We start from the raw sequence: 14007 nt of genomic DNA, 5'->3' as shown, positions 1-14007 counted from the left end.
TCTTTGATACTGGCTGGGACCAGGTTAGTGTTGAAAGAGGCATTCACAAAATTGGTGATTATAGGGGTGAGGGTGGTGCACATAATTTAACTAAATGTGTTGGGAAGTTATCCCCTTTGCAGTTTGATGCTTTTAGTTTGGCTACGGTGTTGGACACAACTTGTTGAGAGACGGGAAAACTAGAATGTTGTCGTGGTGCATACTGCGGACTTAGAAGTTGTGTTAGGAGTAGTATGTTTTTCAGATAATGCTTTTCTTTTGCTGATAATTTTATTTTGTAGAAGTTTAATTTTGGTGGCAAGGGCATCTTGAATAGTGGTGCACCATTCTTTACTAGGCTGTACCGGACTGATGATAGGGATAGGGTTTTCCAATTCCTTGAGGATGTAAAACAGCTCTTTAGAATCTGAGGACGCATTGCTAATCCTGGTATTGAGCGCATCTGGTTTATGTGGAATGATGGGTGCTTTATACATTTTGTTATCCATGTTAAAAGCGTCAGTCGCCTCTGGGGTTTGGGTTTTGTTGTGGAGATGTTCCAGTGAACGTTTTCTTCGTCTGAGAGATACTAGTTCATCATTAAACCAAAGGAGGATTTTCTTTCCGTTCGTCTAGTTTTGGTGACGAGTAACTTTTCCATGCCTACAAAAAAGCCCAAAACTTTGGCCAATGCTTGTTTCTATAGGGTGCACAGTGACGGAACATCCTGCCTTACTCCCCTCAGACATAACAAGCCCACAAGGAAACAGGAACTCCAAGGAATCATTACGGACATTCAAGGCCCTTTTTTGTGGCCCCAAACTCACAAGATTACGTGAATCTCAAACAGGTTTAAAAATCAAGCATGAAAGAAAGAGCTGGTGTGGAAAGTATAGCATTGTATTATCTCCCATAACATTGGGTGCTTGCCAGCTGATCAGGATCATTCAAATGTAGGCAATTATTGCCAATGAATTCTTTGCCTTTCCAAAGATCCTGTACCTATCATTGCACCAAGTGTCTGCTCGGAATACCTGTCTGGCCGCTCCTCTTCTTGCAATGTTATGCAGGCTTGTCAATCCTGCTCCCCTGTGAGCCTGCTTCCTACCACACTTTGGTGTGGATTTTTTTTTTATCTGCTACTTGCAGTTGCTTTTTTTTGGGGACTGCATGAGTCCCGGTCTGTTCTACACCGGCTGTGTCTTTTTGAAAGGAAACAACAAAAAGGGATTCACTTGCCCTGAGCTTGTCACCACAGGTCAATGGAAACGTGACTCCTTTTCCACTGCCATGATGGTCACCTTACTCTGTCTATTTAATGGATATCCTGTTAGCACATCTTATGCATATTTTGTCATCCCCAATAAATATAGTAGCCCATATTAGTTCAATCATAAGCTCCTCATCTTACTACTTCTGTTTAAAAATATCCATCCGTTCCTTCAGAAAGACCACCTGGACCACACCACAAGAACAATTATTGTTTCTAAGCTTGACCATGGTAATGTCCTATTAATTGAGTGTTCTAAATTGTGAAATCGTTGACGACAACTCTTAACGCATTGCGTGCCTCGAGTTGAAGCAAATACCTACCCGTTTCCTCACAGAACTCCTATTCTGGAGAAGTGTCGCTAGTCAAACAATATACTCCAACTAGTACCTTTGGATCTTCCTCTTCTTACATTATTGAGGACCGGAAATATGACCTGAAACATGCGGGTACATGCACTGTCCCTGTCAGTCATGCACATATCTGGAGCAGCCTTCCTTCGGCTAGAGGAGCACAATCTAATTTACAGTTTTCTAAAAAGCAGCAGAAAAAAATACATGTTGTAGATATTCTTCAACTCCCTGAGACCAATGAAGTTCTGTGGTTTATCTTCGGCATTGCCGTTTAATGGACTGTGGCTAGCACTTTTAATGCATTTGTACCTAAAGTGCTATATAAGCATATATAAAAAAAAGTAACACAACCAGAAGTTTCCCTTAAAAGAGTAAACAAACAGGGGTGCATGTATTTCCTTTTACAATGATTGTGCTAACCCTTTTGGTGAAAAATTCTGATTTAGCGTGTATTTAATTCATAAATATCTAGTGATAGAAGGGTACTAAAAAAGTAGTGGAACTGTGACTCTTGCGGGGGACAGAGTAGGAAGGGAAGGAGCACCGTGCAACACATTTTTCAAGTGTGGCAGTCATGCTGGTTGACAGCCAATTGAGTTGAAATAGATTTCACTTTAGCTGTAACTGCTATTGGGTGGTAAAGCGGAGAAGTGTGCTTTAACTTCACAAAGAACAGTTCCATGAATTGTGAAAATGGTGGCAAAAAGTAATGGTGCTGTTAACAATAAAAATAAAAGTAGCGGAACACCGCTCCCGACCATTCCCGCTCACTTCAACCACTGTAAATATCACCATTGTAAACCCTGGGAACAGCATATTCAGAGATTAAATACAACCACCCAGTTTCTAATCTCTGATTGATTGACACAATAAAATGCGCAACTAGATCATCCCTGCTCTCTGCAAAATACTGGGCACTGTTTCCATTAGCTTCTTGGAATTTTTTCATTCCTCCCAGGTTGGCCTAAGCAGAGATATAAGGTAAATTCTCAGTAATTGAACACATGAGAGATACTGTTATGCTGCTCTCTCCAGCTGGAGGTACCCATACCTTCTTTTTTGTCCCCAGCCATGCCCTTCTGCCGTGGGTCATCCTACACTTCTCACCTTAGCATAACAAACAGCTCTAAATCTGCAGCCAGTGCACACTCTACATCTGAGCCCTATAACGGTCCCAAACCCAGCATGTGCCCCCTTCCTATTCCCTATGTCCTTATCCGAGGCTCATAGGTACTTCACACCCAAATTCCATCTCTGTTAATCATTGAGGCCAATTTATCACTGTTCCTCATTCAGGGTCCATCCTTGCTCCTCACCTGAGCATCCAGCCAGTCAACAAGGATCGCCTTTGCTCACCCGCCAAAGCCCATAGCTGCACCACACCCAAAGTATTAAACTGAACACGCTAGAATGCTAGCATGCTGCTCGCACATGCTCACTTTAATTTTCCAGACATGTAACTGAATAACAAAAAGTGCCAAAAAAGGATGCCTTGTGTTATTTAGGCAAAGATAAGACAGCCGGCAGGGCGGGCTTGGCGGGTTGGGGGGGTTATTACCACGTCAGGTAATGCCCCCAGGGCCCATAGTTACAAGCTGAGCGTACTGCTTGTCGGCCGGGTAATGCCCGGGGAGGTACAAAGACCATGGTTATTACAAGCTCAGTGACCCTCACTGGGTACTAATTCACGGTTTGACCACAGTATCCCCGTTTACAAAACGCTTAGATGCATTTTAAGCCCCACTGGTGCATCATCAGGGATTATATGTTTGGAAAACTAAAAGAAGAGAGAGAGCCCGGTATTTCAAAAAAAGTATCTCTCTCATGAAGGCAAAGGTAATAATGGTGAGCTTCCCTTTACCCACAGTCTGAGAGATTTATGACTTATGGCTTATCGGCTCTGTGACAAAATGGGAGGCAACGAGATAACCCCATACAGCAGAGTGTGAAGATCTAGCACAGTATGTATTTATACACAAGGAGGTTATATCTATCTGGGAACAACTCAGCAGACATAGCCCTCTGGACCAACCAAGAAATAACCCACACAAGTGTAAAGGCTCCATCCATCCCACAACCTCCTTGCCATGGTCCCGTCCACCCAAAAATATGGATCTCAAGTATGTGTTAGGAGATCTCCTGTGGGGCCCAGAGGTCTTTCTAATCCACCTGGTGTTAGGATGGGTGAAACAAAAATGGTTCTGGAAGGTCCTACTGTCATGAATCCAGAAGGTTCTATACAGTACCCACAGGACAAAGCTGCACAACATCACTCACAGTGTAATGGGAGTTATTTTGTCAGGAGTACTTCATTGTTCTGAGTATGGTCTATTCCTCTGGGACCCTGTTTTTTCCTTGGTGTCTGTGTATCAGCCGTGTTCCCTCCTGGGACAGTGATGGCCTCCAGTGGTGGCTCTACCCCTCATATTTTACGGGTGTACAGTGTACTGAATAGTTCCACTGTTCCCCTAGGGTTCTGCTGGCCGATGTGTCCCAATCTGGGACAACTTCGGTATATTTTCCTCCCTATATGGGCTGGTCTGGATATGATTTTCTTCCTCCTTACCTGGGTATGTATTTTAGGGTTATCAGGGTCTAAGTGATGACCTACTCTGCCACCCTCGTCTGAACCCTGTGGACATGGCCTGCTCAGTAACCTTTAGCAGCCTTTACTGGATACATCGCCCTTATGTCCATCAGCAATCACTCCATCACTCCACAAATTAACCAGCCATAGCCTTGTTTCCTTAATATAGGTTATGGGTATCTCTTGTTCCCTGGAGTTGGTCCCCGCCTGGTCCTTGCCTCTGCCCTCAGGTGACTCATACTTTCACACTTCAGCTCTTCCTCTTGTTCTTGCTTCTCTTCCTCCAACCTCTCTCTCTAGCTCTTCCATATTATTTTCTTATCTCCTCCTCCTCTACCTCCAATCTTTCTGTAGCTCTTATCTCTCTCTCGCTTTCCAACATCTGAGCTCAAGAACACCCTCCTCTACCCTACCAAGCTAGTGGAGACTGGCAGCATTTTAAAGTGTTGGTAATACCGTGTTTTGGGTGGCAATGATTCTGATTGTTCGTCAGTTCCTTTCTTGCTTTCCCCGCCCCTGAGTGCCCATTTGCTTCCCTTCCAGGAGTTTTCTAATGGTTCATGTGAATGCCAACAACGCTAGTTTAGGACAGGAGTATCATGGTTGTTGCCTGCTCCAGTTTTCTGCATGGTAAGTTCTCAGGGTGCTGGATCCCCCAGACTCTAGTTGTCTGCATTTGCACAATGACCCTGAGATTTGTCTGATCCTTGTCTCTGTGGTTTGTTTTGCTTCAGAGTCTGCCCGGCATTCATTTGGGGCTTTGTCCTCTGGCCACATGCTGCACCGTGTGCCACACTGCACACCTGGCGTACGGTTCTCGGGCAGATAAGAAGCATATGTTTCTTTCTATGCACAATTGTATGTGTGTGTGTGTGTGTGTGTTTGTCTGTCTGTGTGCTTTGTAACCTTCTGTGGACTCTATGCCAGCTCTCTGTGGGAGACACTTGTGATCTAGATTTCTTCAGCATTTTGAGAATTGCAGGAGTCCTGTGCGATCCCTGTTTACCGCCTCCAGGGAATGCAAGTGTGTGGCCTCACCTGCCGCCAATAGTCCCCTAGACTCCCCTGGCTGGGGTGGCTACAGTAATTTCATCACAACTGCATCATTCAAATATCCACCCTTCTCCTCAACCTGTGCCCTATTAACGCTCCTCATCCAAGCGCCTTCTCACCTTCATCTGATACCCGTACCTTGTTCACTTCGGAGCCATCCGACCTCCTTACTCAAGGCTCGTCCCTGCTTCTAACTAGTGTGAAAAGCGGGAATTTACAGTTTTATCTAAAACTTTGCATTTCAATTCATTGCACTACATTTCTTATGTGGATGAGCACAGCAGAATATGTGTGGTCTTTTACTGGTTGTATACGAATTGTTCGTTTTACAACTGTTCGAATTAAAATTGACCTTTTCACAATTGACCGAATTGTGAAGGTCAATTGTGTGTGGGGGGGAAACCCCCCCACAACCCCCCACCCAACGCCAAACCCCCCAAAACCCATATATATATATATATATATATATATATATATATATATATATATATATATATATATATATATATTACCAAACCGATATATATATATATATATATACGGTCAATTGTGAAAAGGTCAATTGTGACCCTTTAAATTCGGTCAATTGTTCATTCGAACAATTGTAAACGAACAATTTGGGTAATACCTTTTTACTTGTCTGTATTGTTATGATATCAAATTATGTACCTCCAAAAAGTATATTATGGGATATTCAAAGTTACTTTGGAATGTTGTGTCAGTTAAAGTGATAAAAAGTGAGGCAAGGGAGTAGCCAGCCCATTAAGATATTTAGTTGTATGAAATTTGTAATTGACTAAAGAATGGCCTTTTTGTGGAGTGCTCTCTCAGAGACATATGTACATAATTGCACTACAATTTTCAATAACACATTTATTCACTTACTTGCCAATGTTGAATACTGAAAAGCTAATATTGTGTGAGCCTGTAATGAGGAAAAAAAAACAGAGTGTATATAGCAATGGTCATAATTATACTGTGCAATGTAAAGCAAATTAAACATGCTGTTTGTATTCAATCATACATACAAGGAATTGAAACTGGTTAAGCAAATGTCTTCACTAAAGGGAAGCTGAACTGCCTTGAGGAAATCTGGAGTTTTAGGAGATGGTCACTTCCGGTTTGTGCAAGGCCCCCGCTTTGACCTTCCTAGTTCACATGGTTCTTGTTATGGCCTGGCAGAACAGCCTGGATGTAAGCTGAGGCACTGGACAGTAGGGGGAGCCAGTGCAAGATGAAAACACCCAACTCTCAAACAGACCATAAGTCCCAATTATGCAACAGTTCATGTGGCGCAGATGAGCAACAGCCGAGGGGATTGAGCGCTGTGGGGCCTTGCTTGAAGAACATACAGGGACATTATACAGGGTTGGGAACTCAATCATGGGGGCCAAGCATGCACCTGTAAATGAGATCCACCTGCACGGTAGACTCACCCCTGTTGCAGGTAATTACACTAATGTTACTGTCACCATAAACAAGGTATACAGCACTATCCAATCCTTGATGGCTTCTCACAACCTCTGCTCCCCCTGCTCCCCCCACCATCTCAAAAATATCAACGCAGCTTTCTCTTCCTTTCCCATTGATGGCACTGGAATACCCTTCCTGAAACATGTCAACATCCTAGGTGTCCATCTGGATGATCAAACACACAATGCCCTGGCCTCCTCCACAGCTTATACCTCCAAGCTCATCTCCATCAGCAGACAATTTCTCTCTCCGAGAAACTGCATCATGCTTGCAAGAGCCATTATCATCAGCAATGTACTTCCCACATGGACTTCTGCAACAAACCTGGCCAAGCTCCAACTTCTTCAAAATAAAGCCCTGCACACGGCACTGGACCTTTGTCGCTCATACCACATATCTGCAACCCGGCGAGAGGTCCGCTGGCTACCCACCAAGGCCTGCCTTGACTTCAAAACATTGTCCGTTGCACGCCGTTGTATCTACAAAGAAGCCCCCCTCTACCTAAATAACAGTATTGCCCAGAAACAACATGTGCGCTCTCTGTGATCCTCCACAAGCCTCACCCTGCTCACTCCACGATACAAAAGCACCAGAGCAGGAGGCGTCACATCAGAAATGAATGCTCCTACCCAACCTTCAAAAAACTTGTGAAAACCTGGCTGTTCAACAAATATGACTAATGTCTTTCCCACATATATGGCTATTGCCTATTTCTGCACTCTTTTATACTTTTCTACTATACAAAGGCTGTGATACATTAGGGTTTGGGCGTTACACAAATGCGATAAATACATAAATAAACAAATAAATAAACAAATAAATAAATAAATAAATAAATAAATGCATTAGTGAATAAATAAATGGGTTTATGCCTGCCAAAGGAGTTTCATATTGATAAAGCCATGAGAAGTAGATCTCCAACCTGAAAGATTGGGCAAAGAGAAAACTAAGTAATGAGCAGTTAAAGTATATGAGATGGCTCGAAGAGGTAATTAACTCTTCTCCCCTCAGAATAAAGCAGCAGTCTGTGAAAACCACCAAGATTCCTGATGTGACAAGGGATGAACCTGAAATCTAAACAGTAAGCAAAATGGGGGATTAATCCTTGACAAGCAAAGCCAAATGGACTGGAAGAAATGTCTGAACAGATCTTGAGAGACCCCAGAGGAGACATATAAATCAGACAAAACACGTCCAGCTAGTAGGAATTCCATTGTAAAGGAGATGCACACACTTCGAGCCTGACAAAAGAGCATTTTGGAAAGGAAGAGGTATGAGCATGTGGCTAATCATTGAAGAGTTGGCAGGGAGATTGAGCTTGCCATACAGAGGAGAGAAGCGAGGAAGGTGCTCTTAGGTGTGAGATCATCCCAAGCCATCATGGAGGTAGAGGAGGATGAGCTGTGAGGAAGTACAGCCAGGTCCCTGAGAAAGGGAGAAGAGATATAATCTCAAACCTAGTCTGCAGGCCAGCCCAAGTGGCATGCCACCTGATATGGGTTATGCCGTGGCAGCACTCATCCCTCCCTTCTCCTGTACACTGGGTCTTAAGTGCAAGTGCACTCAGGCCCTGAGACTCAGTTGGAAGGGCATGTCAGTAATCCAGGGAACCAGGACAAGAGTCTGATAATCTAAGCAGCAGAAACCAGAAACCAAGAGAGAAGTGTAGAGACACATAAATCAGCAGATTGTGAGTGACTGACAACTGACTATCTCCACTATCATAGGGATCTGAGGGTCAGAAACCTTCTATTGAGTCTTGGGACTTTTATCGTGCAAGGATGTGTTGCTGTACATTTTGTGTTGAAGCCAGAGACTTTGTTGTAACTAGAGTCACAGGGTGAGGCAGCCTGACAGCAAAGTTGATTTATTTATTGGTTATTTGTAATGCACACTATACAGCAACATTGTGTTTCGAGGCACATCAAGACAAGATGAAGAGGGAAGGGGACAAGGGAAGGGATACAAATAAAAATAAAAATGTTCTTAAAAGGTATTGAAACATTCGGAACGTGCAAATGCTATAGCATAATTGGCGGGGAGTGAGGGAGGAGGGGAAGTGCATGACGGGCACGGAGGGAGGAACAAACAGAAACATTCTGTCTAGGTCGTGAGATGGTTTGGAATGTACAAGTGCTGGAACATAAAGGGAAGAGAGGGGGTAAGAAGGAAAGTGCAAGAGAGGAGAGGGATACAAAATACAACACAAGTTAAAGAAAGTGCAGGAACAACAAGTAGACTGCATTAAGGAAATCCAGAAATGCAATTCAGACCAGCAGGTAACTGAGTGCAGACTGGGAAATCTCGCCTCATGGGATGAGGGGCCACATCAGGCACACATCAAGCATGCAGACAGCAATTGAGACAAGGAAATAATTGGCTGAAACTGGGGAACCTCATCACAGGCAAGATGGGATTCAACAGGCATACAGATGATAATAAAAACAAAACAGGAGGGTGAAGGTAAATACAAAAGAAACAGATGGCTAAGTGCAGAGTCGAGAGAGGTAGCTGCAGGCACAAGTTAGTAATGCAGAAAAGGCAGAAAAGTAGAAGAGTCAAGAAATTGCAAAAGTCAGGATACAGGGGCAATCATGCACAATATGATGGGAGTGGGTTAACGGTGCTAATTCAGCACCAGATTGGGGGACACACCTACAGGAGTAAAGAAGATGCACGGTGGGGGTGGCCACATGGGGAATAACACAGATACTCTGAGCCACAGACACACTGTATAAAGGACTGCACCAGGAATGGTACGGGGTAACAATACATTGGATGTAAACTTGGTCCAACACATTTCTCTATGAATAACTGAAGGAGGGGAGGGACAAAAATAGCACCATCACAAATGCGCATAGTGGGAAATCTCGATGCGGGCTGGATCTGTGAACGTTTCAATTTAAAATGTGTGACCACGATGACAGGGGTGTGCAAAGGGGGCGGGAGTCTCAATTCATGCGAATTAAGACAACTGGAACTAGGTGAGGTAACTGCAGGGCAGTCAGCCACACAAACTGCCCTGCACAGAAGCGGGGAGGGTGGCTCTGTACCAGTGTGCTGATCACATGACCACCGAGGCCCATCGGCAGGTTGGCAGTGGAAAAGGAACACTGGATGGAGTGGTGATGCTCGGAGGACCAATCAATTCCTAAGCTCTGTTGAGCGGGCTAGCCCTCAAAGTATCCACCAAAGAGTCTGCAAAAGTCATTATCTAATAGGTATTGTGTGAATGTCTTCTTTCCCAGTTGCAGGGTGTCTTGTATCCCATTCTCAGTGGTGCTGACCAATGGCAGTATATTAAAGTTCTGGAGGTCAACACAAATATTGCTTCATTAATAACAAGATGTCCCAGGGAGGGGTTGTGAATAAAATGTGGTACCAACGTGGGGAGGTGAGGTGATGGGAAACTATTGAACTCTTTGCTCTAATGATGCTTTCAGTAATTAATATAACTATCGAGGAGGAGATTGTAAACCAAACAAATCCCTAGTAAGCACAGAAAAGACGAATCCTCCAACTTGCAAGTGTTTCTCCTGACTTCCGACTATTGTATTTCTTGTTATGAAACTACTGTTCATAGTCCATTCAGATGTGAGCCTCTCGATCAGAGCTAATTCACTGTTCTGTTTGATTTGTTCTCACCCAGCTGTAATAAACAGTGTTGCTTTTTGCCTGGTGTGCGCTCCATTTTGGAGTATGTGGTATTTATTATGCACTAATTAGCGGACCCTGACTACATTTTTGGAGGCCCAAGCGAGATGTCTCAGTCATCCCGGACTACTGAGGTTATCCAGGGGGCGCGGGTCTGACGACCGCACTTGTTCACAGCGCATCACTGAGAAGGCCCTGCAGATGTCGAGTTTGTGAATGACTGCCAGGTCCCGATAGCCATCCTGTGTTTCAGTGGAAGGGCGAGCCTGTGGTGGAGGCTCAGTGCTGTGGGGACTCAAGAGTATCCAGGACATGAGTATCACCATGCAAGAAGACGGTGCATATTAGGTGTATGCTAGCAGAAGAGGGAGGGGTTTTCATCTCAATAACCTTTATTATCCTTCATTAAGAAATGCATCAATGTTCTTCTGTTCCCATAATTATCAACACCATGGAGGATTCTAGGCAGGGGTCTATGTGTGTCTCTATCACTACAATGGGTTCGGCCCTTTGAAACTTAATTATAGTATTACTTAAATATACCACCCTTTTCCAATGCGTTAGTCACGAAGCACATTGTTCTTGCTCAAATACTTCCAAAAACTAGCACTTCTTCCCAAGCCTTCCACACATGGGTCATCATTGCCTCTTTCCAAGTGCTACTGTCAAGTTTAAGACCATCTCCACCTCTTCTCACAGGGGTATCAGCTTCTCATCCTCTGTGGTGTTACGGCCAGGATTACACCACTCTTGCATTACTCCTCACAGAATTATTAGCACTTCTTCTCAAGTCACTCCTCGATTTTTCAACAGTTCCACTGCATATCACCTTTTCCTTTCTATAGTTCTTTCACTCACTCTCTTCCCAGGATAGCATCTCACTCTTTGCCGAATGGCTTGTGTTTATTTCCCCCTGGAAGGCTCTCTCTCTTTTCAAGGTGTCTTTTCTCTCTCGAACTAGCTTGAATTTGCTTCTAAAATGATCTAACTGATTTACAACACTAATTGTTGTAATGTCACGGCTCCTGCATGTCAGCCTTTAATGACACGTTTGCCCTCATTTGGCTCGCCCCCAGACCGCCACACCTTCCACAAACCATAACATCAGCAATCCCAATTGATAGGATCCATCCACACCACAAACCCTCCCTACTAGTTTTAAGGATAGAAATGCTAGACTCAGACAGCGCACAAGACCATCTAGGTACACCCAACTGGCTAACTGTTAATGCAAACAAGCCAGCAACACCAGCCCCAATATAGACACCTCATCCTAACCACCCACCCTCCCCCAATCTGAATGCAAACGCTAAGCCACCCACTTCACAACACCAGAACCCCTAATATCATGTATGGGCTCTGCCCGTCTACACAGACTCCGATCCAGAACCCAAAACCCCTACTTCCAAAAATTGACCTCCTACTCCCAATAACCACCATTTGACATCCTCCCTAACATTCCTATTAGCACTCCCCCTCTACTAACACACCCTCACCATACCCCCCTTCCCCTTCCAATACTCTTGCCTGTGCTTTGATAAATGTGCACCCCATCTGCACTCATGCCTCTGACATTCACAACCTCCTATTAGGAACAAACTTAGGCCTATTAGCCTTAACTGAAACCTGGCTACACAATGCTGCTGGCTCCCTCCTCTCTCTCACCATACCCACTGGATACTCCATCCTATGTGTCAACCATCTAGACGACCTAGGGGATGGTGTAGACTTCATACATAAATCCACCATCATCATCAGAGCGTCATATTTACCGCAACCACCGGGCTACAAAATCCTTCTGGCCAAACTTGAATCCTCCCCCAAACCATCATTAAACTACTTCTCCTCTATCGCCCAACATTCCCATTCTGATAATCCAGAAACTAACATCACCCTCCTCATCTCCCCACTCCTCAAGCCTAATACCACATTTATTCTCCTAGGAGACTTCAATTTAGGACACAACGACCCCTCCCACCACAAGGCATCCACCCTCGCATCACCCTTGAAGAGATGAATTTCACTCAACTAGTCTGCTCTCCGACCAACGAAAAAGGAAGAACAATTGACTGGATACTACCATTACCATCTAAGTATCCCCCTTCCTTTGTCAGATCACTCATTGATCCCTTTCACCTTCACCACCACCACCACAAACACCCCTACCACCAGCGAACCCCGTCACATCACCACCAGACACACCCGTAGGCTCACAGTCGAGCTGCTGACCACCTCCAACTTAGCCTCCCTCAAATCAGTCCCAAACAATTCTCCCCCCAAATCATCCTAACATCCTACAATTCCGCTTTGCTTTCTGAACTTGCCGAACACGCACCCTTCAAATCCATCACCCATAAAAAAGTTATTCCCAAAATTGGTACGCCGATGACCTAGCCTCCCTCCGGAAAAAGAAACGAGCTGTTGAACATCTCTGGAGAACAATCCCTATTACCGCCAACAAAGCAACCTTCCAGTGCTCAGCCAACATCTATAAACTAGCTATCAATGACACTAAAGCCAACATCTTCAACACCAGAATGTCTGATACAAGTTCCGACACCAAAGAACTCTTCAAAATTCTTAGAGAGCTTGAATCCCCTGTACCCACTTCTGACAACTTCCCAAAATATAAAGCATGGTGCACTCTCATCCAATACTCCCTGGACACCAAAACGCGGATGCTAAGGGACAAATCTATTCATAAGAAATCCCATCTAGCACCCCTGATACACCCCGGACAGCGCCTCCATAACTACAACCCCTCCTCCCCAATTACGATTCGCTGCCGTCTCCCCTCCTGAAGTCCTCACTTCCATTTAGCACTTGAAAGCTTCCATTTGTGTTGGAGACACATGCCCAGCCCACATTGTCAAAATGTGTGCAGAACCTGTGCCCCCTGCCATAGATAGCTTTATCAATACATCTTTCAAGTACAATTTAATTTCCACTGCCATCAAAGGAGCATGGGTCATGCCTCTCCTGAAGAAACCCACTCTAGTCCCTACCATCCCTATCACTACTGCCTCATCACCACCGTTCCATACCTCCTCAAAATCCTGGACCGCACTGCCTACTCACAACTGCAATTACATCTTGAAAGCCATAATCTACTAGGTACCCGCCAATCAGGCTTCAGATCCAGACTCAGCACTGATTCTGCCCTCCTTGACCTCAAAATCCAGCTCAACCACATTAGGGATAATGCAAGCTCGCTATCCTCCTACTGTTAGACATCTCTGCTGCTTTTGAATTAGTAGTAGATCACAAAATCCTCTGCAAACACCTCACCACCACCTACCACCTCGCCCCTGAAACCACCTTATGGATCCAATCCTTTCTATCTGGCCGAACCACCTCGGTCCTTGCAGGCCCCCGAATCTGCTGACCCCATACCTGTCTCCTATGGTGTCCCACAGGTCTGTTGCCTCTCTCCCGCCCTCTATAACATGTATACCAAACCCCTCTTTGACCAGCTAGACAGCCTCAAGATCCCATATACCAACTTTGCCGATGATTCACAGGTCCTCCTCAAAATCACTGGCAACCACGACCTAAACTCTACCAACATCAATCACGTCTTCAGCATCATACAGGCCTGGATGGCTACCCGTCATCTCTGCCTGAATAATGAAAAACAG

General features: G+C 44.7%; 1 protein-coding gene across 2 annotated transcripts in view; it reads right to left on the bottom strand.

The window, feature by feature from the left end:
- PKHD1 (PKHD1 ciliary IPT domain containing fibrocystin/polyductin) overlaps positions 1–14007 on the bottom strand; it is a 4356595-nt gene that overhangs the window by 3921528 nt on the left and 421060 nt on the right. For both annotated transcript variants that reach the window (XM_069605754.1, XM_069605755.1), the window contains exon 10: positions 6128–6167. In XM_069605754.1, coding sequence (XP_069461855.1) covers positions 6128–6167 — 40 coding nt within the window. The remainder of the gene's footprint in view (positions 1–6127; positions 6168–14007) is intronic.

This window comes from Ambystoma mexicanum, chromosome 4p, assembly GCF_040938575.1.
Source record: "Ambystoma mexicanum isolate Mex_15411 chromosome 4p, UKY_AmexF1_1, whole genome shotgun sequence".
Classification (NCBI taxonomy): domain Eukaryota; kingdom Metazoa; phylum Chordata; class Amphibia; order Caudata; family Ambystomatidae; genus Ambystoma; species Ambystoma mexicanum.
The sequence above is the reverse complement of the archived record's forward strand: the minus strand, read 5'-3'. Positions and strand labels throughout refer to the sequence as shown.